This window comes from Myxine glutinosa, chromosome 5, assembly GCF_964187855.1.
Source record: "Myxine glutinosa chromosome 5, kmMyxGlut1.1, whole genome shotgun sequence".
In the NCBI taxonomy this organism is placed as follows: domain Eukaryota; kingdom Metazoa; phylum Chordata; class Myxini; order Myxiniformes; family Myxinidae; genus Myxine; species Myxine glutinosa.
In genome coordinates this window covers 126,351,459-126,377,209 of record NC_136265.1, presented here as the reverse complement: position 1 = coordinate 126,377,209, position 25,751 = coordinate 126,351,459, and the positions used below count along the sequence as shown (strand labels likewise).

The window sequence follows — 25,751 nt, the reverse complement described above, 5'->3', positions numbered from 1 at the left end:
CCTGACTTACTATACATGGAAATGGTTCTTCTTCTTCACACCATCGGAGCACCTACCTATGCAGATCTACCTGAATCTATATATCCCCCTACCCAAAATTCACAACAATATAGATATATATTATATATATATATATATATATATATATATATTATTATTATTATTATTAATATTTATTATATATTTATATATTTATTTATTTAATGGCATGCACTCAAACCTTAATGTTCCCCTCAAATCTGCTCTTATCCAATGGAATACCCAATACCCAATGGGAATACCCATTGGGAATACCCAATGGAATACAAGTTGCATGACGAATCTGTGGTCGACATGAATTTTTCACAACAAGCGTAATCATTCGTTCTGACATTTCAGCAAGAAAATAGATGAAGTGGAACATGAAAAATTTAGAATCCAACGAACCGCCAGCATCCTAAGAACAGGACAAACCCAAATGGTTGAAGAATGCTGCACAGAGATCAACATTGTATCCAAAAACAAAACCCAACAAAGAGACTTACCAAACTCCCCTCTCCGTCAAAACAACATGCCACAACATAGTCCACTCTACACAAGACCGTTGCATGTTCTGCTGAGCAAAATGACATGCAAGCCACACACTCGCCAAACGAAAGAAAGATGAGAGTGCACGGTGACAATGGTGGAATGTGGGAAGTCTAAATGATGTGCATGCACAACACCGAAATGAATGAGCAGCAAACTACGTCGAAAAGAAAAGGGTCACGTCACAGCCATATCACCATTTTCCCCAATTCCAGGTTGAAGAGTTCACGTTTTGTATCCTACTGACAGGTCGATTCCAGATTCGGACCTGAACCAAAATCGAATTGGCTGGTTCCTGTCACATACCCAACTTATCCACCTAGTTTTGTCATTAAACTCGGACACAACTGAGATGTCCTGCTATATATATCGTTTTTGGCCCCATCTCTCAATGGTGAAGAATCATTTTAAAAATAACAAAAAATTCTAGTATCCAGATCTGGATCCAGATCTGGATCCAGATCTTCACCAAAATTGAACCACTTCGTCACACACAACCTGTCCACCCAAGTTTCATCTGAATCCTTCCAAATCTTTTTAAGACATTGTGCTAAATATCGCTTTTGGTCTAACTCTCAATGGTGAAGAATCATTTCAAAAATTCTCGGATCCAGATCTTCACCAAAACCGAATCAATTCGTCCTGGTCACACACGCAACCTGTCCTGCAAATCTGAGATAGCCTGCTGAGACAGAAGACAAACAAAGACAATCAGGGGTGAAACATAACCTCTCTTAGGTGACGGAAGAAATGATGGCCTTTTCACACTCGTCCAGTGGAACACACTTGAGGAGAATACCAAGGAATCCTTCGCGTAAACAACGTGTAATACCATCGGAAAGGAATGCACATCGGCTAAGTAAAGGAAGAAACATTTCCTGACCATGAAAGACAAACAAGGCTCCATACCCAGAAAAAAGATCAACAGTATAAATGGCAAGATATCCAACCTGCGTTTTAATGAACGATTAAAGATAACGGCATCGATCATAACGTTCACCTGAATCATGAGGAACGTTCGGCATTTACTCTACTGCCTCCTACCCAAAATAAAATCCCCACAACCCACATTCCAAATCCAGACAGACGGATGAAATTACTTCAAACAGTTGGCATCGGCTGCAAGCTCGGCCATGGCAACAAAAGGCCTTACTTACCCCGAGCAAACGTTCAGGCATGGCGCGAGCTTGAGTGGGCGCCGTGCACTGTGGGACAATGAGCCTACGGCGGCACGTGCTGCTGCACTGCGCATTGCAGCATGGCGCTAGCCTGTGACGTATGAGCTTACAAGCCTCATGAAGAGGAGGGGGGCGGGGGAAGGTGATCCTGTTTACGCCAAGCTCCTATACATGTACAAAAAGGTAAAATGTAGTCAAGACAAGACAGGCCAAGCCAGCTGGGGTGTGGTTACTAGGAGGGAGAGTGAGCAACAGAAGGCACAATGTGACATGGAGGAGAGGATGATAGCCTTCTATAATCAAAGCACTGTGCGACACATCTCCACAACACTGGTTTTTAACCCGACACCACATATTGAACGATCAAATGACTGCAATGCCTGTCCATAAGAAATCCCCACACAAAATCAAATCCAAATGGATTTGGCATATTCATGTCGAATAGTTTGGAGTGTCTGCAACATTGTGTTTATGATGGCAGAGAAATTTTATGTATTTAAAGCGAAACCAGAAAATGGTTAGACCATTTCAGATTCCCAAGTTCGGTTAGAAAATGGTTAGAAAATAGGGAGAGGGGGGCACGGGGGGGAGGGAGTGAGAGGAAAAGAGAGAGAGAGAGAAAAAGAGACAAAGAGAGAAAGAGAAAGAGCGAGAGAGAGAAAAAGAGACAAAGGGACAAAGGGACAAAGAGACAAAGAGACAAAGAGAGAGAGAGAGAGAGAGAGAGAGAGAGAGAGAGACAGAGAGAGACAGAGAGAGACATAGAGAGAGACAGAGAGAGAGAGAGAGAGAGAGAGAGAGAGAGAGAGAGAGAGAGAGAGAGACAGACAGAGAGAGAGACAGAGAGACAGAGAGACAGAGACAGAGACAGAGAGACAGAGACAGAGACACAGAGACACAGAGACAGAGAGAGAGAGAGGCAGAGAGAGAGAGAGAGAGAGAGAGAGAGAGAGAGAGAGAGAGAGAGAGAGAGAGACTTTTGACTTTTAAACTCTTTTTATTATAAAAGTATAAAACAAGAGTAAAACCAAAGGAAATTCTTCAAGGAAAATCAGCAAAGTCATAGAAATCCCGAAAGGAAAAAACAATCAGTGCACTGCAATCCAAACAACAGAAAAGGTGAAAATACCAAAAAAAACACAAGGAGAAAACCTAGGCATAATTTCTAAACGAGGCATAATTAATTTTATATGTACAAATTTACATTCGCATTTGCAAACATGAGGAGAGACGGAAGAAAAAGAGTAGGTCAAGACAAGGGGGAGAAAAAGGCCGGCAAGGAGAAGCATGGAACAGTGTATGAGAACAACCGAAATATATTATAAAGAAATTATCAATTTCTTATCTTGGGCTTTACAAATCCCTTCAACACACCGGGTCGCAATAAAATTTGCAAGGTCGTTTGCAGTTTGGGCATAGTTGAATTCAAGTTTGAGCCTTGCTGACACCAAAGAACTAAAAAAAAACATAATACTGCATTCTTGCATGGGTCTACTGCCCAGTTTCACCTTCCATGACAGGTATACGGCAAGTTTAGCAGTAGCAGTTAGGAAACCGAATACAATAGATGTAGTTTCCTTTTTGGGAGGAAAACAAAAGATGTAAGCCTTCAAAGAAAAGGTAATCCGCAATCTATGGGAAATAAAATTTAACCAATAAAGCAAAGGAGAAAGTCTTTCACAATTAATGAAGGCATGAAACAAGTCTTCCCTCTCCGGACAAAAGGGGCAACAGCCGGAAATGGGGGAAAAAAAACGAATGACAGCATTGGAAGGAACAATCCAGTGGGCCAAACGCCACTGAAGGTCACCTGTTCTTTTAGACATAAGTCCAGCATACATTGTATCCCATAAAGGCTCAGAGGGGGGACCGGGAGGCAAGAGTCCTTTCCACCGGGTAACCCCAGCTAGAGGTGGGTCCCCAAGAAGTCGTTTCACACAAGACCTATAAATGCTCTTGCTGCTCATAGCATGGAAGGGGGCTGACCCTGTACTCATGGGGGGCAGATCATTTGGGGTAAAAGCCACAATTAATTTTGGAACTGTGGGCTCAACCTCTGCGTCCTGGGTCCAATGTAGGCCTAGCTGGTGGCCTCTTCGGATCACCGCTCTTAGTATGTTTCCGATTAACCTCCTGGACCGAACACCTGTTAGGGCCGCCAGCTCGTTCGCAGGTTTCCATCCATGTCCAGAGTCATGCCGGAAATGACACACTTTTAAAATGTTGGCCACTATAAAATGTTGGCAGAAATCGCGACTCCTCGGGATATCAGGGAAAAGTGGATTGAAAAATAAAGGCTCGTGTGCAAACATGTTAGTGCCATACGAGTCTGACGACTTATCGAAACGCCCTGCCAGGCATTCAAGAGGCTCTGATAAAAGACTGGAAGCAGAGATGCATCGACGTGTTGAAGGTTGGTCAAAAACAGTTCCTGTCCGTAACCGAGCCTCCCAGCTCGTTGAAGAATAGAGCAGGCCAAGGGCTTGCCTGGTGAGTGTTCTGCATAAAGCAAGCGTTGGATGGAGCGGAGCCGGAAGGCCAACAGACGGCATTTCACGTCAACAAGACCATGACCACCCTCGGCCGAGGGACAACATATGGCGCTGGGTCGAAGCCGGTGGTAGCCTCCCCAAAAAAAATCCACCAGTTTTCTCTGAATAGCTTGAAGCAAAACCTCCGGTGGTTGCAGGCAGATGAAACGGTGCCACAAAAGGGTAGTGACGAGGTTGTTGACAACCAGCACACGACCTTTATAGGAAAGGTGGGGTAGAGCTCTTTTTCATCGGCTCAAACGCTTATCCACCTTGTCAATGATCCTCTCCCAATTGTTCTGGACATACTGAGGAGGACCGAGGAAGACGCCCAAATACTTGATGCCATCGTTTGCCCACACTAGCTCTGCAGGAAGGGGGGGGGGGGTGGTGGTAATAACGGTGGCACAGGTAAGTCATTGTTGGGAAAAGGGAACCATAGAGCCTTGCTTTTCCCCCAATTGCATCTTAATGATGAGGCAAGGTTGAAGTCGAACAAACACTTTGCCAAGGCGTCACTGTCGCATTTTCTTTTTATGATGACACATAGGTCGTCGGCATATGCAGACAGGGTCAAAGGTGGGTGTCCTGGAGAAAGAACAAGTCCAGGGATATCTTTTCTGAGGGCGATTAAGAGAGGTTCCAAGGCGAGGGCAAATAATAGACCTGAAAGTGGACAACCTTGCCTTACCCCTCTCTGAACCTTTATGGGTGGACAAAATTCGTTGTTAACTTTGATCAAGCTGGAGATGTTTGCATATAACAAAGCTATGTAGGCTCTAAAATTAGTACCGAGCCCGCAAGCTTGTAACACCTGACACAAAAACTTATGATCAATGCTATCAAAGGCCATTGCAAGGTCAAGAAACACCAATCCAAAATCCTCTTTGACACATTTACCGGTCAACAAATCTCTGATTAGGAATATGTTGTCGTAGATGGATCTGCCAGGGATGCTGCAACTTTGATCAGGTGACACCAGATCACCAATAACTGCTTTAAACCGGTTCGCAAGGACCTTGGAAAACAGTTTGTAATCCGTGCACAACAAAGAGATCGGACGCCAGTTTGACAGGTGTCGGAGATCGCCGGTCTTTGGTAGCAGGCAGAGTACTGCTCTTCTAAAACTGAGCGGTAATTCTCTGGATAAAAGAGACGCATCCAGAACGTTGAGCAGCTCTGGGCCCAAAATGTCCCAGAATGCCAAAAAAAATTCGGAGGGTAGGCCATTGATGCCTGGGGCCTTTCCCGACTCCATCTCAGCAAGTGCACTGGTTAACTCTGGAAGGGTAATTGGAGCATTCAGTTCTAGACGTTGGGCCTCAGTCACAGAAGGAAGATGAGAGGTCAAAACATTCATCATTTCATGAGAAACCGTTTTGGCTTTGAAAAGATCAGAAAAGAAAACGATTACATTTAATCTTATATCACTTGGATTAGTAAGGATGTTCCCCCCTGGGTCCAAAACTGAAGATACAAGTCGTGTTGATTTATCTACAGTTTCTAGATGAAAGAAAGACTTAGTTGGGGTATCTGAAACCTTGATATTCTGTATTCTTAGCCTAACCAGTGTGCCCGCTGCTTTTTCATCGATCAAATCCCTTAATTGGGCCTTCTTCGAGTAGCAACCGATAGTTCACTGCGTTGCTCTCATTGGCCAGCTTGCCCTCTAACCTTAAGATATCTGCTTCTAAGCAAGCCATCGTGATAGGTTTTACATTGGTACAGTGTGAATTAAATTGTTGGCAAAATACTCGAATTTGGGCCTTTAGGTTGTCCCACCAAAGACTAATTGAGGAGAAAGAAGATTTTTTTAGTACTCATTTCAGCCCAGAAATCACGAAAGGAATCTGTAAATAAACTATCTTCTAAAAGTTTAACGTTAAACTTCCAGTAACTATTTCTGCATGTGGGTCGAGGAAAAGAAAGATCTAAGGTTACCATATGGTGGTCTGAAAACAATGACGGAAAACAACCTGAAGAGACCGCGACGTTCCTAAAGGGTACATTAATGTACCAGCGGTCGAGTCTTGCCGACGACACCCGACAATTGGCACATCGACACCAGGTATACTGGGCTACGTTGGGGTGATGCAATCGCCAAACATCAAGTAGACCGACCGTCATAAAGAAACGGGATAGATCCGCATGGGACTCGGGGTGAGGTTCTGCAGAATTTCTGCCCTTCGAAGGGTCAAAGGTGCAATTAAAGTCACCACCGATGCACACACATTGGTCGAGATCAACTGAATTCAGGTGATTTATCATGGAGGTGAAAAAGGCCTTTCGATCCCTGCTCTCACTGGGTGCGTACACATTGAAAATGGTGCAGCGGAAGTTTTGATGTACGAGCTGAAGGGAAATAAGCCGGCCTTTTATGACTTCATGAAAATAGCAAGACTCGAAAGCTAGACCTGGCTTTAGAAAAAAACCAACCCCAGCAGATGAGGCTGACAGATTGCGAAAATAGCATTGTCCTTTAAAAGTTTGGCACCAGTCATGTTCCACGTTAGGTGTGATGTGGGTCTCTTGTCGTAAAAGAACATTTGCCTTTTTACGATCAAACAAGTTTTTAACTTGGGCCTGACGGAGGTGACTTGCACCCCCACCATTCATATTTAAGGTCGCAAAGAAAATATTTTTCATTCCGTGTTAATGAAATCGACCTGTGCTTGGGAACACTCCGTACCTGCTCGAGCAACAAACTTTCTTAATCTGTGGAATTGAGATCTCGTCAGGTCAAAATCCTCATGTGCTTTGATTAATTATTGACTTTGCGGTGCAAATGAATGCTGCCAAGTCAGGGAAATAGTCTTTAATTACGATATTACGGTGACGATACGTTTCGTTAAGGAAGGTAAAAATGAGTTGAGGGGATACCTGTGAGTGACCTGTCACCGATGGTGACAGCTCGGTTGCCTCAATGTCATCCTCGGACTCAGTCACGTCAGATAACATGTCGTCAGGTTCTGGGGTATTACCTGCTGCCCCCACGATCTTGTCTGGAGGCACCTTCACAAGTTTCCCAAGGTGTTCCCGTGAGCACTCGTTAACACTTTGGTGGATATTTATTGTATCTGGGATTGGAGATTGGGTTTGAGATCTCAGCAAACTCAGATTTGCCGGCCCCGTTTGTAAAGTGGGAACGTTTATTGAATCCTTAGTCTGCTCGGTATTTAAAGGGGAAACAAGCGGAAAACCATTCCCAACTCGGAAATGGTAGTAATTTCACTGGAGATTTCGCACACGGAAACTTCCAGGTGAGAGGTACAAATTTTATTTTTCGGCTCATTTACATAATGAGACTCGCTGGTATCGTTGGCAACGGTATTCATATACTCAGTTAGTGAGGGAATGTCAGAGGGACACTCGAACACATGTGCACCGGGAATGGTGCCGCCCATTACCGCCTTCTTTGCAGCACCAGCGAAATTGCTTAGCACTGGTGCTCTTCGCTTTTTAGAATACACTATGGATTCTTCGTTCATGGGTTCGGGAAAGGTGGCAATGCTAGTTGTGTCAGTCACATCGGTGGGTGTCATCACATTGGAATCGGAGATCACCGGTGTGTCAGACAACTCAGTCGGGGTGTCAGAAGGTACGGTCGGGGTGTCAGAAGGTACGGTCGGGGTGTCAGAAGGTACGGTCGGGGTGTCAGAAGGTACGGTCGGGGTGTCAGAAGGTACGGTCGGGGTGTCAGAAGGTACGGTCGGGGTGTCAGAAGGTACGGTCGGGGTGTCAGAAGGTACGGTCGGGGTGTCAGAAGGTACGGTCGGGGTGTCAGAAGGTACGGTCGGGGTGTCAGAAGGTACGGTCGGGGTGTCAGAAGGTACGGTCGGGGTGTCAGAAGGTACGGTCGGGGTGTCAGAAGGTACGGTCGGGGTGTCAGAAGGTACGGTCGGGGTGTCAGAAGGTACGGTCGGGGTGTCAGAAGGTACGGTCGGGGTGTCAGAAGGTACGGTCGGGGTGTCAGAAGGTACGGTCGGGGTGTCAGAAGGTACGGTCGGGGTGTCAGAAGGTACGGTCGGGGTGTCAGAAGGTACGGTCGGGGTGTCAGAAGGTACGGTCGGGGTGTCAGAAGGTACGGTCGGGGTGTCAGAAGGTACGGTCGGGGTGTCAGAAGGTACGGTCGGGGTGTCAGAAGGTACGGTCGGGGTGTCAGAAGGTACGGTCGGGGTGTCAGAAGGTACGGTCGGGGTGTCAGAAGGTACGGTCGGGGCGTCAGAAGGTACGGTCGGGGCGTCAGAAGGTACGGTCGGGGCGTCAGAAGGTACGGTCGGGGCGTCAGAAGGTACGGTCGGGGCGTCAGAAGGTACGGTCGGGGCGTCAGAAGGTACGGTCGGGGCGTCAGAAGGTACGGTCGGGGCGTCAGAAGGTACGGTCGGGGCGTCAGAAGGTACGGTCGGGGCGTCAGAAGGTACGGTCGGGGCGTCAGAAGGTACGGTCGGGGCGTCAGAAGGTACGGTCGGGGCGTCAGAAGGTACGGTCGGGGCGTCAGAAGGTACGGTCGGGGCGTCAGAAGGTACGGTCGGGGCGTCAGAAGGTGCGGTCGGGGCGTCAGAAGGTGCGGTCGGGGCGTCAGAAGGTGCGGTCGGGGCGTCAGAAGGTGCGGTCGGGGCGTCAGAAGGTGCGGTCGGGGCGTCAGAAGGTGCGGTCGGGGTGTCAGAAGGTGCGGTCGGGGCGTCAGAAGGTGCGGTCGGGGCGTCAGAAGGTGCGGTCGGGGCGTCAGAAGGTGCGGTCGGGGCGTCAGAAGGTGCGGTCGGGGCGTCAGGTGCGGTCGGGGCGTCAGAAGGTGCGGTCGGGGCGTCAGAAGGTGCGGTCGGGGCGTCAGAAGGTGCGGTCAGGGCGTCGGAGGGTACGGTCCGGGTGACGGAAGGTACGGTAGGGGTGACGGAAGGTACGGTAGGGGTGACGGAAGGTACGGTAGGGGTGACAGGAGATACGGTCCGGTTGTCAGAGAGCACGGTCGGGGTGTCAGAAGGCGCGGTGGAGGGATTGGCCTTTTTACAATCTCTTTCGTTATGTCCCGATTCACCACACTTTGGACAAGAGGTCTTAGGACAAAACATTTTAACGTGTCCGAATTCTCCACAATTAAAGCATGTTAAGGAGGCTGAGGAAGCATACATGTGGTATTCCCGATCGTCCATCGATACTTTAAAGGATATGTTTAAACCTGTATCGGCTCCGCGATCCGGGGGAATCATGTACACTTGCCTCCTAAAGCTCATTACGTGTTTGATACGATCGCTGCAGCACCCGAGCGGAATCATTGAGATTCGAGAAACAATTTTACCATAACGAGACAGAACGGATAGGAGTTTCTCGCCTGGCATGAACGGTGGTACGTTGGATATTGTTATCTTGGTAGCTGGTGTATCCATAGGGGATACCGTAATATAATGACCCCCTTTTATGGTTAGACCGGTACTAACGACGTCATGAACGAACTTTTCTTTTGACACGAAGACAACAAATTTCTGGTTCATTCGTGATGCCGCTCGAACATTACCGTCTCCTATGATGGATCCCACGGCAAGGATAATGTCCTCAGTAGGAGCTCCTTCAGGCGGAACACATGCGAATGCATGCTTACGTGTTAAATTTTCGAACGCCTCGTAACGAGAGCGTGTATTCGCCATACTAGCGAATTTACCTCCCCCCTCCCCCCACTTGTCCGAACCGGACAAGGTATCAAACCTAAATAATCGAACTAAAGTAAATAATAAACGTGCATTTTCAACACAAAAATGGCTCACAAAGCGCCGTCAAAGCCAGTAGGCCGCACCCAAAATGGGCCCGCTCTCAATCCTCTCTCTCTCGAAGACAAAGGTGTAGAACGGATGAAAACAAAATGCCAAAGCACACAGGATGGAAAAGGAGAGGGAGGGGAGGGGGGGCAGAGGAGGGCAGGGGAGGAGGAAATCTCACAACGGACTCACCACAACACAGAGCAGATGCTCACAGCCGCCATGATGCCACGCCCGACACAAACGGCCTGCAGGGGGCGAGAGAGAGAGAGAGACAGAGAGAGAGACAGAGACAGAGAGAGAGACACAGAGACAGAGACAGAGAGACAGAGGAGACAGAGAGAGACAGAGAGAGACAAAGAGAGAGACACAGAGAGACACAGAGAGACAGAGAGAGAGAGACAGAGAGAGAGAGACAAACAGAGAGACAAACAGAGAGACAAACAGAGAGACAAACAGAGAGACAAACAGAGAGACAAACAGAGATAGACAGACAGAGAGAGACACAGAGAGAGACAGAGAGACAGAGAGAGAGACAGAGAGAGAGACAGAGAGAGAGACAGAGATACATAGAGACACAGAGACATAGAGAGACAGAAAAGGATTAAGATGTGGGGGGTGCCAGACCGTATCAAAGGCACGAGATATGTCAAGGGGGGCAGCTCGGATTTCCTGCCTAGTGTTGAGGACCTCCATCCATTGTTGAGACAGCAGCAGCAGCATGTCCAGAGTAGAGTGACCTGGTCTGAATCCAAATTATCTGAAATCAAGGCATTGGAGAAGAGGAAAGATTTTATGTCAGAAGCGATTATGGATTCCATGACCTTGTTGATGATTGGGAGCAGGCTGATTGGTCTGTAGTTGTGAGGACCTGTTTTTGCACATTGTTGTGCAAAGCGGTAATGTTGGTTGACTTCCAAGCAGATGGCAAATGACCTTGAGCAAAAGAGAGGGGAGTCCAGTAGCCATATCGTGGACCCGGAAATTGTTGGTACTTTAAGGTTTTTTGATGGATTCATGAAGCATAGGGGTCCTAGATGTGGAATCAATTGGATGCCAGCTTGGCATCTTTGGGCAACTCTCAGCATAAATTGAAGATGGCTGTCGCCTGATATGGGTAAAATAGAAAAATGGACATAACTTTTGATTGAAGCAAGCATTCTGGTGTCAATGTGGGGTCTTTTAGGTATGGTGGTTAATTTTTCATGTTCAAACAAAGTTATGATAATGCTATGTATTTATAGGTCATAGTTGTCATTTTAATGCAATTCTCTTTTGTTTTATGGAGTATGACATCATGAACTGCATAATTGCGCCACGGGAGAATAAAGCAAGTGTTCTGCAGGAAATTGGCGACAATCATTAAGGGCGACAATCATTCAGTGCAGAAAGTAGAAGGGAGATGGGTTGCATGCTGAGATACAGAAGCTTCCACAAAACCTGCCACCCAAACTGAAGTGCATCATAGCTCCTGCTGGTCGACCTACACCTCAAAACACCATCGTAAATGGGGGAAAAGGAAGATAAAGTCTGATGGTCCTCCAGATAGGCGGCGGCGCTTTCAGACTCCCAAGTTCGATTTCAACGTGCAGTGTCTCATCTGTGGGGAGCCATTCCTCCCACAAGACCATAAACACCCAGACAGGTGGGATACTGTTCATCAGTGTGTAACTGTTGAGCGTCCTGGAGACATAACTAACATTCAAGGAGCGTATTCTTGGCATCGCCGAGGAATGTGGTGATGATTTATGACGTTATCTAACGTCACAGATAAGGTACAAGCAGATGGACAATACCATACCAGTTGCTATGATATGTTCAGAAAACCACTAGCTAAAATAAGCTCGGGATAAATTGGTGGAGGAAAAAAATAATAATGACGTCATCGGTCACGTGGTTCGGCCGCCATATTTGTTTTAACACAAAACCCTTAAAAACCACTGAAAACACATCCTGGCGAGGGTCTGCAATCTCTGATGTGCAATCTCTGAATCCAGCTAAGCTGCATTTGCAGACTCAATCAGAAAGAGGTGAGATGGAAGAGGTAGAAAAAACAGAGAGATGAGAGGAGGGAGTACATAAAGAGAGAGAGAGATGAGAGTAGGAGGTGTAGTAAAAAAAAAAAAAAAAAACGCTGAGAGGGGTGGAAGTAAAAATAAATAAATAAGTAAATAAAAGAGATGAGAGTAGGAGGAGGAAGAAATGGGGAACACTGGAAAATGGGATAGCAAGAAATCTCCCCAAAGCCCTCTCCCTCCCACAGTTCTCTCGATGTCTCCATGTCTCTCGGTCCCTGCTCTCAAATGTTGTGTTTGTGTCCTTCCCCCTCTCTCCCCATCTTGTCTACCGCTCCCGATGTTATTTGTTTTGTGTGTCTGTTTGTCTTTCTGTGTGATTAATGTTCGCTCTTTCACGAGCCTCTTGTATACAAAAAAAAAAAAAAAAAAAAAAATGTTAAAAAATGAAATACAGTACAGTTTTCAATCATTTGAGAAATCAGACTTGCTGCTCATGATTAATGCCGAAAGAATGGCACCAACGACATCTTCATCCACAAGCACAGCAAATAGCATCCATTGTTATGATTTCATGCTCAAATTGATTTATTTTCTCTTTTTGAACAAGCATTGCAGATTTCAGTTATAATCGTCCGAACGGGAATTTCCAGTTTATTTGATGTGCAAACAACGAAGGCTAACAACGCCGGCCAACAGGCAGAAAAAAAACCCATGACTCAATCCAGCAATAAGGAAGACTTCGGAGGGATGGAAAACCTGGACCCTGCCTATCATTCTGGTGCAGGAAACTTGTCATGAACGGTGTGAAAAAAGCATTTTAGAACGAGGTGCGCATGCTCGGCTGGTGCGGTGGGCATGGTCACTTGTCAGCTATGACAATTTAAAGCATTAGCGGCAATGCAACGGGACATGGCGGAACCGAAACACTTCGTGTTCAACAGTTTCAGGTGGAGACTATTAAATGCCACATATTCCCCTGCCGAGGGAGAACAAATGCCAAGGAAGAGTAGACATAGAAATCTCTGCTGGAGGAAAGGAATGGCAACGTTGGCAAAAAAAATTTTTTTTTTTGTATACAAGATCGAGGCTCGTGAAAGAGCTAACATTAATCACACAAAAAGTCAAACCGACACATAAAACACAAAAAATAAGGGGAGCGGTCGACAATATGAGGAGAGAGGGGGAAGGACACAAACACAACATTTGAGAGCAGGGACATCGGGAGAAATGTGGGGGGAGGTGGGAGAGGTATAAAACATATGGACACTGCAAGGACTTCCAGGAAAGAAGTTGGAATTTCAAAAAAAAAGTGTATCTGGGGTGAATTAGTGTGGGTAGAAAAGATCAAGGTTTTGGATGGGGGAAGATGAGATGGTGGTGAACAGCTGTTTTAAAGACCTGGAGGGAGGAGTGGGATTGAAGGGAGTGGGGGAGTTTGTTCCAGAGGCGGGAGAAAAGGAGAATGAAAGAGTGAAGGTGAGCAGAGAGCCTAGATTTTGGCAGGTAAACGCCACATTGCTCCAGATGAACGGAATGATTAATCGCGTGCATTTTTCCCAAAACTTCATATTTCCGTGATATTCGTCGTGACAATAGTGAAGATGCAAAACCTGCATTGGCATCACAAATCGATCAAGGATAGACATCGCTACCCACACAACTTCAGGAGTCGTGCAGTTTTCATGTCGATGCACGATTGCAGCCACGTCACAACACCACCACCACAACAATTTGGAGTTGCAATTGGTCAGATCATCCTTCTGGTGTATGATGACGCAGTCACAGCATACCTTGACCTGATTACAGCTTCCTGTTGGAAGAGGAACTAAAGTTAATGGAGTGGTCAGCTTGCTGAGCACGCTTCAATCACGACGAATATCACGAAAATATGAAGTTTTGGGGAAAAAGGCACGCGATTAATCATTCCGTTCATCTGGAGCAATGTGGCTTTAAACAACTCGTTTCGCTCATTTTTGTAGCCACTCATTGGTAGTCAACTCACCGACTTCCTGACCCTTCAACGATCATTTGGAGAACTCCAACGAAGTACGCTATGTGACATGAATCATTGCCATCAGATCACATGACCCACTCAGACTTGTTCTTCGGCAGAAATGATTCGTAAAACAATTTTAAAAAATCGTACACCTTTACAAGGTGGTTCATCGTGTGGAACCGATCAATTTACCGGGAGACCAGGCCGACACACGCAGCTCAAAGCAAAGCATTGCAAGCTCAAGGGAACGTGGCAGGAATAAAACCTCAAAAGGTTAAATGTGGAAAGGGAAAGATGAGAGAAGATATGGGATCAGATGTTGGAATGACAAAGATACAACAACAACAACAACCACCAGGCATTTTTAAGGCCATTTTCCCTGCTAGAGCAGGGGTTAGCCTTGCGGGCCACATGACAATCTTCTCCATAGAATGACAAAAATGGTGGATGAAAAAGAGTTGTGGCAAATGGAATGCAAGCAAAGTGGTGGCAAATGGAATTGAGTTGTGGCAAAATGAGTTGTGGCAAAATGAGTTGTGGCAAATGGAATGCCAGAGATGGCAAGCAAAGATTTTTATCATTGTCTTTGACGATTAGGCCGCACAGTATTTCATGTGACTTCTTCTTATACAGGTGCTTCTTCCAATGGGATGGTTTACAGACAATGTGACTTGGTAGGTTAACAGGATAATTATAGTATACAAAGGTGCCTTTATTTTCCTTTACAAAACAAAGGTTCAGGGAAGAGCAAGCTGATGGAGGGATGAACGGACAGCAGAACAGTGGATCAACAGGTGGACGCAATAAACTAGTGAATGAACGAACAGGAATAAAGATAGGAAAGAGTGGAGGAAAAACAAACTGCAATGAAGAGCGTTGGGTAGCCATGGTCAATGGGGATAAAATAGATAAATGATAGGATTGTGGGTAGGGATGGGAGATGACACGAGGTGGCGGTAAGAGGGATGGGGAAGGAGCAGTACTCCATTGAGTTACAGAATGTCTTGTAGGATGCGAGTAGTTCTGATTTCCAGGAAAGCCATGGAATGATGGAGACAGCCTAGTCTATGGCTGACTTTGCTATGTGGTCACCAAGACAACCTATTTCAGTGGATGACCAAGGAAATAGATATGTGGGTTCATATGATGATCCTTCCAGAGAGACAGGTTGAGAACAAAATTCTCCAGGATTGCAAGGCATTTTGATGCAGCTACTATCTGCCCGTCACTGGGATGGAGATTGGAGAGTTGTGGGAGGGGACAGGGGAGGTGAGGTGGTGGTATACATCACAATGTAGATCAGTTTTCAAAAAGGGAGTGGATCTTCCAGAACACCAGAGAGGTCGTTTATGTTTATGAGGTAGACTGCGCTCACGATTGCCTTGCAGGTCAATGATCATAAGAACAGATCATGGTATGGCAGATAGACATAGGCAGCTGAGGGTATGCCTCAGACAGACTTGGGGTTCAAGGTTGTGTGCAGCTAGGTGTTCGTCTTTGACAGGCAAGAGGTATCCGTGGAACACGAGGCATCAAAGTTTGTGAGCCTGGGGCAGACAGTCAGAGAAAGAAAGGAGATTAAAAATAAAGGAGCAGACGTGGAATGCAAGAAGGGACCACCAACAGCCTGTCCCAATAAATATTCATATTTTGCATCTTGAAAAGAAAGACTCATTAACTGGATTCAAGTCAGGTGGTAAACAGAATCACGTCAAACCAAATGACAAGATCCATAAAAGAGGACACAGCTACTGGACTGTTTCATTGGTCTCCAATGCTTTCATTGGACTGCAATATCTCATTGTACATTTACAAAAAAAAAGAAGAAAAAAAAGAGCAATCTGAGATTGCAAACCCTCGTCAGGATGTATTTTCAGTGGTTTTTAAGGCTTTTGTGTTAAAACAAATATGGCGGCCGAACCACGTGACCGATGTCATCATGATTTTTTCCTAAACTAATTTATTCCGAGATTATGCTCAAGAAATTATCTTGATCTGATGAAGTTTTGTACTTGTCGAATTATGACGTCATAATGGAGGAACCTATGACATCATAAACATATTTTATTCCCCATGGAGAGTTCTTTACAATGAGCCATGTCTCATTTTTTTCTATGCAGCGCTTTCAGGGCTAGAGGTGCTAAGTTTTTCGGTTTTTCCAAGATGGCGCCCATACCACGTGACCTATGACATCATAATTATAATTATAAAATTCTACAGGAGGAGGCGCACCTATGGTGAAAATTTCATATCAATCGGACCAACGATTGCAGAGAAAATCCTATTTATTCTTTGTGGACAAGACAGACAAACAAATGGACTCAAATGCAATACCCTCTCCTCTGGCGAGGGTAAATATCACATCCGAGATATAAATGGTGGTAACAAGACAAGTCGATCAACACAAACTATTCATTTTGGTTTAGACTCCATCCACATATGGAAACCTGGTGGGCTTTTGAAGCAAAGCATGATGGCAGCTGCAATAAACCAAATAAAACCCCACCAAACAGCCAATGAGCCACTTGCTTACGTCAAAAACGGATATTTCATCCAAAACGCTCCCTCCTTCCAGCTCATCCATTTCCCTTGGGAACCCGTGGATAACCACAACCGAAGGCAATAGCCACGGAACAAAGGGTGGTTGTGAGCACGCAGAGTACTGGTCCTCCTCTGACAGATTTTGTGCAGCTTATCGCCTCTGCCCCCGATTATGACAAATCTTGCAATCTAAGCCAACCACGAGGTGGCCAAACGTGTACTTGTGCACGGGACTTGAACCAAAACGGCAACACCGAATTAGCACATTCAAATTTTTTCCGTAATGGCAAAAAGCAACATGCCGCGCCGTCAAGGCTTGACATTTACAACACATGGTTGGCGGAAGAGCACGGCATGCTACAAAGGGTCTCCATGATGTAACACTGAAAGGGCACAAAGATCGAGTATGGAAGCAAAAATGACAAACTACATTTTTTTTTTTTTGTGTACAAGATCGAGGCTCGTGTAAGAGCTAACATTAATGACAAAAAAAACAAAAAAACAAACCGACACATAAGAGGAAATAAAGGGAGCGGGAGACAAGATGGGGAGAGAGGGGGAAGCACACAAGTACAACATTTGAGAGCAGGGACATCGGGAGATCTGTGGGAGGTAGAGGGCTTGGGGGGAGGAGGCGTGGGGAGGGGGTGGGGGTGGAAGAGTTAAAAACAAACAAACAAAAAAAAACACATGGACGCAGCTAGGACTTCCAGGAAAGAAGTCGGTATTTCAGAAAAGTGGATCTGTGGTGAATTAACAGGGGTAGAAAAGATCAAGGTTTTGGATGGGGGAAGATAAGAGATGGTGATGAACAGCTGTTTTAAAGACCTGGCGGGAGATTCCTGGAGGAGTATGGAAATTCCCAGGGCCTAACCAGATATGGATGTCCCCAAATCTGCTAACAGTTATAAGAACATCGAAAAAAGTTAATAAACCTTCTTTTGTGTGGATGCCACAGTCAGATGGACTTTATGCCAACGTGTTGGAGAGGGTCGGAACAAGTACAGTAGCAGCAGAGAAAAAAAAAAAAAAAATTAACAAACATTTTATCAATCAATTAATATTTTGGTGTAAATTCCTAGATGGATTAAAACAATCACATTCTATAGCCGGGCATTTCTCCCACACGTGGTCAGATTCGAGTTCGATGGATGTGAAAGTATTTTAATCACAGGATATCAATTCTGAAAAGTATTTGCAAGAAAGTGTGCGAAAGAATGTTGGAGAGACAAATAGACTGACCTGACAACCAATGTCTTGAAAAGGTTGTCCTGGACTTCCTTGATCCTGATGAGAAAAAAAAAGGGCCAAACATTACAAGAGAGCCAAAAAGAACATTTATTGTTCAATCAGAACAAACGCACAGCATGGGCCAGACTCCCAGAACACGCTGCCCCCCCATATAAATAGTCCGAGCAAAACCGCAGGAGGATCGGCAAATGACCAGAGTGGACAAATAATAATAATAATAATAACTAGCCGAAACCCGTGGAACATCCACGGAAGGGAGGATGTGGTGTATGGATAGAGTGTACCATTATGGATGGCATAGGGGATTTGCCTGTCCGAATAAGAGTTAGGAAGAAAGATGAGAATGAAGAGTGCGTATATGAACAACGATCGCCGACACCGGCACAAATGCATGCTCTGGATTGTCCACTCGGTGGACGGCTTGCTTTCGCCTTCGCCTGTCCAATCAGCGGACGGCTTGCTTGGCCTTCGCCCAGCAGACGCGAATACGATGGCGTCGTAAGATGGCGTCGTATCGGCAGTTAATCGGATGCTTTTGGGCCCCAACGTCGGCTAATTCAGATTTTTCGAGTATGGCTGTACGTGATAAACAAAGAGCGCAGTTCGTAGATCGTAAATCCATTAGTGCCGTGGGCATCGGGTCACTGGGTGCGGCGTAAAAGGGATAACAAAGTCGAGCCCTTACGCTATTATTATATAGATAAAGGAGTCTTATATAGCCCCATCAAGCAGAGTAAACTACCCTCATGGCGCTTTACATTATCATGCGAACGCACACACACCGCACACACACACACAAACATACACACACACACACAGACACACCTTCACTCTTGCCCAATTCCTCTCCAAAGCGCTCGAATGAACCAGATACAAGGAAGTCGTCGCTCAAGCCTTGGAAATAGGTCATCACAAGCAAAACTTCAGGGCACAACTGCAAGCGATAATGCTGTAATAATAAACACTTATTAGTTTGTATGTAGCCTGTGGCTGCTGGTTGCATCATTGCTGGAAGTGCAGGTGTGCCACTGATGCAGTGCCCCGTTTCCAGTAGGCTGATGCTCATTTCGCCAACCTTTGAAGGATGACAGGCCGAGTCAACCCACCTTGCGTTATTTAATGGCACAACAGGGGCTCAAACGAAACTATATAACGGATCGATTCACCTTTGTATAGAGTACTGCTCTCACATCTGGGGAGGTTCTAGCTCTACATACATACTGGACAGAATTGAATCCAAAGTCATCTGACTTAACTCTCCCAATCTGACCTCAAAACCTCGACCCGCTCAAATTAAGCCGCAATTTTTGCCTCTTTCTATTTTCTACAGATATTACTTTGGTTTCTGCTCCCAAGAACTTGCTGCTTGTATACCTCCGCCATTAGCGAGACCACGGGATACTTGACAAGCCACTACATCATAATTATTGTGGCCATTGACAACTCAAGGGTGGGCCGTTATGATGTTTGTTTCTTCCCTCCACTGCCAAATACTGCAACTCTTTACCTTCACATGTATTTCCAAACACTGATGACCTCCCCCTTTTCAAAAAGCAGATTTTTTTTTTTTACTTCCTCAAAAACTTAGACTATTCTCTTTCTTCACTTTGCAATGCAGCTCTTTTATTTAAGGCCTGGTCTCGATGAGGACTATATAGTCCATGACTGCAGCCTTCAACATACAAAAGACCCTGAGATGTTAATGCCCCAAAAAAAGAAAGAAAGAAAAAAGACCCTAAGACCTTAACCATAAAGCCAACGCCAGACATAATGCGACACGAAAACACCCGCACAACGACGAGGCACACAACGACACGACCAGGGATAGAATTTCCTCTTTACTTCGGTTAGAACTATTTAACTGGGTAGACAGTGCCAGGATACCCCCCCCCCCCTCCCCTCTCTCAAAAGTAGTGCCAGGTAGCCCTTGCTATTAATATATAGACCAGAACAAGTGATGCATGCAGATAATCTCCTTTAAAATTGTAAATGAGACAGATGTCTTAATTTTAACTGCCAATGTGATAGAAACATCCTAACCAGCTCGGATTAAAGAAATGCTGCCCCTACGTGCTTTTGAAATCACAACTTCGAGGATTCCAATTTAGCATCCTCACCAATAGGCCACCGCCATAACCAAGGTTTCGGCCTAGTTGCTCGATTTGTAAAACTATATTTATTTTAACCAGCAAAGTGCTTGCCCACAAATGACAATCTAGTCACGTGAAAAAGTAAGTACACCCCATGTAAAGTTTTGACTTTTTCAACATATTTCAACATACAGCTATTTGATCTTCATTTCAACGATATTGATAGATAAAGGTGATATAATATAACAAATATCATGAAACATTTACATTTTGTAGTCCATTGCATAATTTAAATAAACATAAATGCAAATTTCGCATGTGGAAAAAGTAAGTACACCCTTGGCTCTAATAGGTGGTATTGCCCCCTTTTTCAGAAACAACCTCAAGTCGGCGTTTCTTATAACTGTCTACCAGTCTCTGACATCGACTGGGAGAAATTTTTGCCCACTCCTCCATGCAGAATTCTTTCAGCTGTGCGATGTTTGAGGGGTTTCTTGCATGCACAGCTCGTTTCAAATCCCCCCACAACATCTTGATGGGATTTAGATCCAGGCTTTGACTTGGCCATTGCAGAACCCTCCATTTCTTTCTTTTCAGCCATTCCTTGGTGGATTTACTGGTATGTTTAGGGTCATTGTCATGTTGCAAGGTCCACCTTCGATTGAGCTTCAACTCTCCGACAGATGGCCTCACATTATCCTCAAGCACCCTCTGGTACAATGAATAATTCATAGTGGATTCTATGATGGTGAGCTGCCCAGGTCCTGATGCAGCAGAGCTGCCCCAAACCATAATATTTCCACCACCATGCTTTACAGTTGGTATCAGGTTCTTGTGGTCAAATGCTGTCTTTGGTTTTTGCCAAACATGTCTTCTGGTACTGTGGCCAAATAGCTCCACCTTTGACTCATCTGTCCAGAGCACATTGTTCCACAAGTGCTGGTCTTTGCCTAGGTGTTCATTGGCAAACTTTAATCTTGCCCTGATGTTCTTTCTGGACAGCAAAGGTTTCCTCCTGGCACACCTCCCATGTAGATCAAATTTGTGCAGCCTCTTTTTAATGGTAGACTCGTGCACTTTGACATCAACAGTGGCAAGAGCTACCCGTAGTTCCCGTGATGACATTCTGGGGTTTTCAGAGACTTCTTTCAGCATCTTGCGGTCTGCTCTCGGGCTGAACTTGCTGGGGCGGCCTGGCCTGAACAAGTTGGCAGTTGTTTGGTGTCTTCTCCACTTGTAGATGATCTTCCGGACAGTCGAATGATCGATTTCAAATTGTTTGGAGATCTTTTTAAATCCCTTCCCAGACTCGTAGGCATCTAGAACCTTCTTTCTGAAGGCCTCAGAGAGCTCCTTTGATCTAGGCATGGTGACGCCGCACACTTCAACAACAAAGAGCAAACCAAACTAAATGTCTGAGGTTTAAATAAGCCAGGTTCCTCCAAGATCATCTCTAGCGATGTTCTAATCATTTGCACCTGAGCTGGTGCACCTGATTCTAATTTTAGGTATTTGAAGTCGTGATAAATGTAGGGGTGTACTTACTTTTTCCAAATGCGAAATTTGCATTTATGTTTATTTAAATTATACAATAGACTACAAAATGTAAATGTTTCATGATATTTGTTATATTATATCACCTTTATCTATCAATATTGTTGAAATGAAGATCAAATACCTGTATGTTGAAATATGTTGAAAAAGTCAAAACTTTACATGGGGTGTACTTACTTTTTCAAGTGACTGTATAAAAACCCTAAGTTAACCCTAAGTTTCACGTGACTGTATATCAGTGTTCATTTCGCCTTTTTGATGACCTTTGCGAAGATGCAAAATTCAAACGTGAACAATGTGCTAAACGACTGCAACGACAGGAAAAACAAATCGGAGCCAGTACTTTTGGAAAGAACAGAAAAAACAAAAAAACAGGACATCGTGTCCTTGTTACTGAAACAATGCGGGGGCACCCCCAGATTTACAGTGTTTCACCCAAACACAACCTTCCAGCCTCCCCCAAAGATAACCGGGCAACAGCTTTTGAACTCCACACCAATAATAATAATAAACAATAATCTAGACAATCTTAAGTATTCATCTGACATTTCAAAATGCCCCATAAAGTGAAGAGTCCGCCATTGCATTGATCAGTAACTTACACAATGTCTCACTTTGACACAAACATTCATTGCGTTCAGAGAAATAAATAAAACACAAACAGTGGAACAAAGGGAGAATAACTTCAAAAAAACAAGACCCAAAGTACGGCGTAGCCGAGCTTGTTTGATACTTCAGTTGAAGAGGATAGTATGATCTGGGTGGGGATACCAGTTAGCAAATAAAGTATTAAATGTTTTATTTTTGACCTCAGGCATGGACAGCCGGTTCGTGAATGACTTGGGTAAAAAAAACGGTGAATGGGAAACGATGAACCAATTACTGTCGTGGCCAAAAATATAGGGTTTTAGGGTCCTGAATATAAAATATTTTCGTATCACATATGTATTTCTTTGGTTTGCAGTGGACCAAAACAAAACAAAGCTGAAAAAATTACTAAATCTTAGCTTATTCCACACAGAAGTCCTAAAATGGGCAGGATAATAATTTTGGCACCTTTTAGAAGGGTTAGAAATAATTATATTTCAAGCAGGTGATTCTCCTTTACTTTGGAATTGAACTCACCTGTGGTGGCTTGCAAGTGCCTGCAATATAAAAATTATTCATTCAACCAGTTGGAATCGAGAAAAGGAGTCGTTCTGCTGTTTTGTGTCACTGTGTGTACCACAATGAGCATGGAGAAAAGAAAGAAAACCAGAGAATTATCTCAGAAGATCAGACACAAGATTGTAGCCAAGCATGGACAATCTCAAGGCCACAAGTACATCTCTAGAGACCCTGATGTTCCTGTGTCCATTGTACGCAATGTTATCAGGAAGTTTAAGGCCCATGGCACTGTAGCCAACCTCCCTGGACGTGGCCGCAAGAGAAAACTTGATCGAAGATTGCAGCAAAGGATTGTTCGAATGGTGGACAAAGCACCTCGATAAACTGCCAAACAGATTCAAGCTGACACTCAGACACAAGGTATGGCAGTTTCAACACACACCATCCGCCGCCAAATCGATGAAAGGGGGTTCTATGGTAGGAGACCCGGGAGGACCGCACCACTGAGACATAAAAAACATCTAGCTGGAGTTTGCCAAAACACACCTGAACAAGCCAAAATCCTTCTGGGAGAATGTCCTGTGGACAGAAGAGGCCAGATTAGAGCTTTTTGCTAAAACACATCATCTCTATGTTTAGAGAAAACAAAATGAAGCCTTCAATGAAAAGAACACCTTCCCTACAGTCAAACATGGAGGAGGTTCAGTGATGTTTTTGGGTTGCTGTGCTGCCTCTGCCACTGGGTGCCTTGAATGTGTGCATGGTATCATAAAAATCAGGAGATTTCAAAGGCATTTTGGAGCGCAATGTTCAATCCAGTGTCAGAAACCTGGGTCTCTGTCGAAGGTCATGGGTCTTGCAGCAGGACAATGACCTGAAACACACTTCAAAAAGCACACAGGAATGGTTCAAGACAAAACACTGGACTGTTCTGAAATGGCCGGCAATGACTCCAGATCTAAATCCGATTGAACACCTGTGGGGAGATCTGAAAACAGCAGTTGGGAGAAGGCACCCTTCAAATGTGGGAGAACTGGAGCAGTTTGCACAAGAAGAGTGGGGCAAACTGCCAGTACAGAGGTGTAGGAAGCTCATTCATGGCTATAGGAAGCGCTTGACTGCAGTTATTTTGTCCAAACGATGTGGTACCAAATATTAAGTCTAGGGCATCAATAATATTGTCAATGCCATTTCTTTTTATTTTCTGATTTAAAAGGATATATCAAGTTCTGAATCCAAAACAAAGGTTTTGTAATAGTAATAGTGAAATAAAGAATTATTGTGCAGACCAAATACTTTTGTCAATTTCAACTTATTTTTGGAGAAAATTATTTGAAAAAAGGTGTAAGGGTGCCAATATTTTTGGCCATGACTAATTCCACATTTCTGTGCCACCTTCAGTCGAATGTCAGCCATTGACAGCACGTTCTCAATATTTTCATTGTAAACAGCATCATTCACCATTCCAATCACAAATTAAGGCTGGTTAATTTTTTTTTTTTCCTGTTTATCATCGCCGCCCGCCCCATAAAAGTCGTCCGCCCATAAATGTTTTTTTTTTGTTTGTTTTTTTTTGCTCGCGAAGTCAGTAAAATCCGTTCCCGCTCAGTGGAACAGGTTCGAATTTTGTATGTGCTCGCGTACTGTCTGAGCCACGTTACATGTGCTCGAAGTTCGCCGATCTGCAGGAGACCAATGAGGCAAACGTCTTCAATAATGTCTACGCCAAAGCCAATCTCACATACAACGATGCGACAGAGAAGCCAAACTACACGGCTGGCTATAAAGATGTGTGCTATTTCTGTGGCTGTGTTGAGGAGCTGAGTACCACAGATGAGTCATATCCTATATGCAGTACCTGCAGTAAGAGTCGTAGCCTACTGCTGAGAAGAGGCCCACTCGGAAGTTCAAGAAGTAGTTGGTATTCTGAAGGAGAAGCCAAATATCATCGGCAAACGGGAGAGCCTTACGTGATAATTATTGCTGTGGATTTCTAGTCAAAAATTAAACGAGCGCTCCACTACATGTAGTAGTAGGTGATGATAGATACATGAATAAACGGCAACCAACATTCTATTGGTGTTGAACTCTACTCAACATGTATGAGTGCTATAATAGCAGTAGCTGCTGATATATGGATACATCGATGAGTGCTATAATAGCAGTAGCGGCTGTTATATAGATACATCTATGAGTGCTATAATAGCAGTAGCTGCTGATAGATAGATACATCTATGAGTACTATAAAAAGCAGTTGCTGCTGATAGATGTATAAACGCGAATCAGACATTCTTTTGATGTGGTTTATGTCCTCTTCCATGTCTACCAAACTGCTCAATATGCATGTATTGGTACCATGAAGTGATATTTCGTGGCGAGGAATTCTAGTCAAATATGTATGAATGCTATGGCAATAGCTGCTGATAGATACATGTATGGCAACCGGACATTATTCTTAAAAGCCGAAGTTTTGGTCTACCATTGTTATATGTATCAGCGAATATTAAAAGTAAACAGAACTCAATGTGACATAGGTTTCTTTATTTTCTTTATTTGAATCGTATCAGTGCGTACATACCCACTCCCTTCAATCCCACTCCTCCCTCCAGGTCTTTAAAACAGCTCTTCACCACCATAGAAATCACAACATGATTAATCATGTATGTCCGATCAAGTATATTTAAGAAAAAAACATATTGTGCGTTGAATAATCCATTAAAATTTCACTCTGAGGAAAAAAAAAACAAACAAAAAAAACCCTCCGCCCTACCCACTTTTTTGAAAAAAAGTGATGATAAACAGGAAAAAAAATTTAACCAGCCTAATACAATGGTATTAATATATCAAAATATAATGTTAAATCACGATCGTATTGGTATATTATCAAACCGGCGAACCATTACAAATCTGTTCAAATCCCGATTCGGGAGCAAGGTACGTGTCGATCACATTTCAAAAATCATAATTGTATTGAGGAATTTATGAAACCTCCTACCTACCTTACGAAACCTGCTGGGACCCCAAAACATTCCACAGGTTATTATATTTCCTTTTAGTAAAATATGCATCTGCAATGGTTACGAAATGCTGTCCCAGTCATGTGACCAGATCCTCAGCTCCGATTGGTGTACGTTTGTGTGGACATACGGACAGACGCTGTTCGACAGC

At 44.4% G+C, this 25,751-nt stretch overlaps 1 protein-coding gene across 8 annotated transcripts in view; it reads right to left on the bottom strand.

Moving 5' to 3' along the window:
• The window catches only part of LOC137427133 (protein NDRG3), a 210,868-nt gene that overhangs the window by 65,303 nt on the left and 119,814 nt on the right, over positions 1-25,751 (bottom strand). For 6 of the 8 annotated variants that reach the window (XM_078778672.1, XM_068116325.2, XM_078778673.1 and 3 more), the window contains one exon: positions 17,824-17,868. In XM_078778672.1, coding sequence (XP_078634798.1) covers positions 17,824-17,868 — 45 coding nt within the window. Of the gene's footprint in view, positions 1-1,724; positions 1,938-17,823; positions 17,869-25,751 lie in introns of those variants that run through there. The other 2 variants (XM_078778674.1, XM_068116328.2) reach the window with 2 other exon arrangements.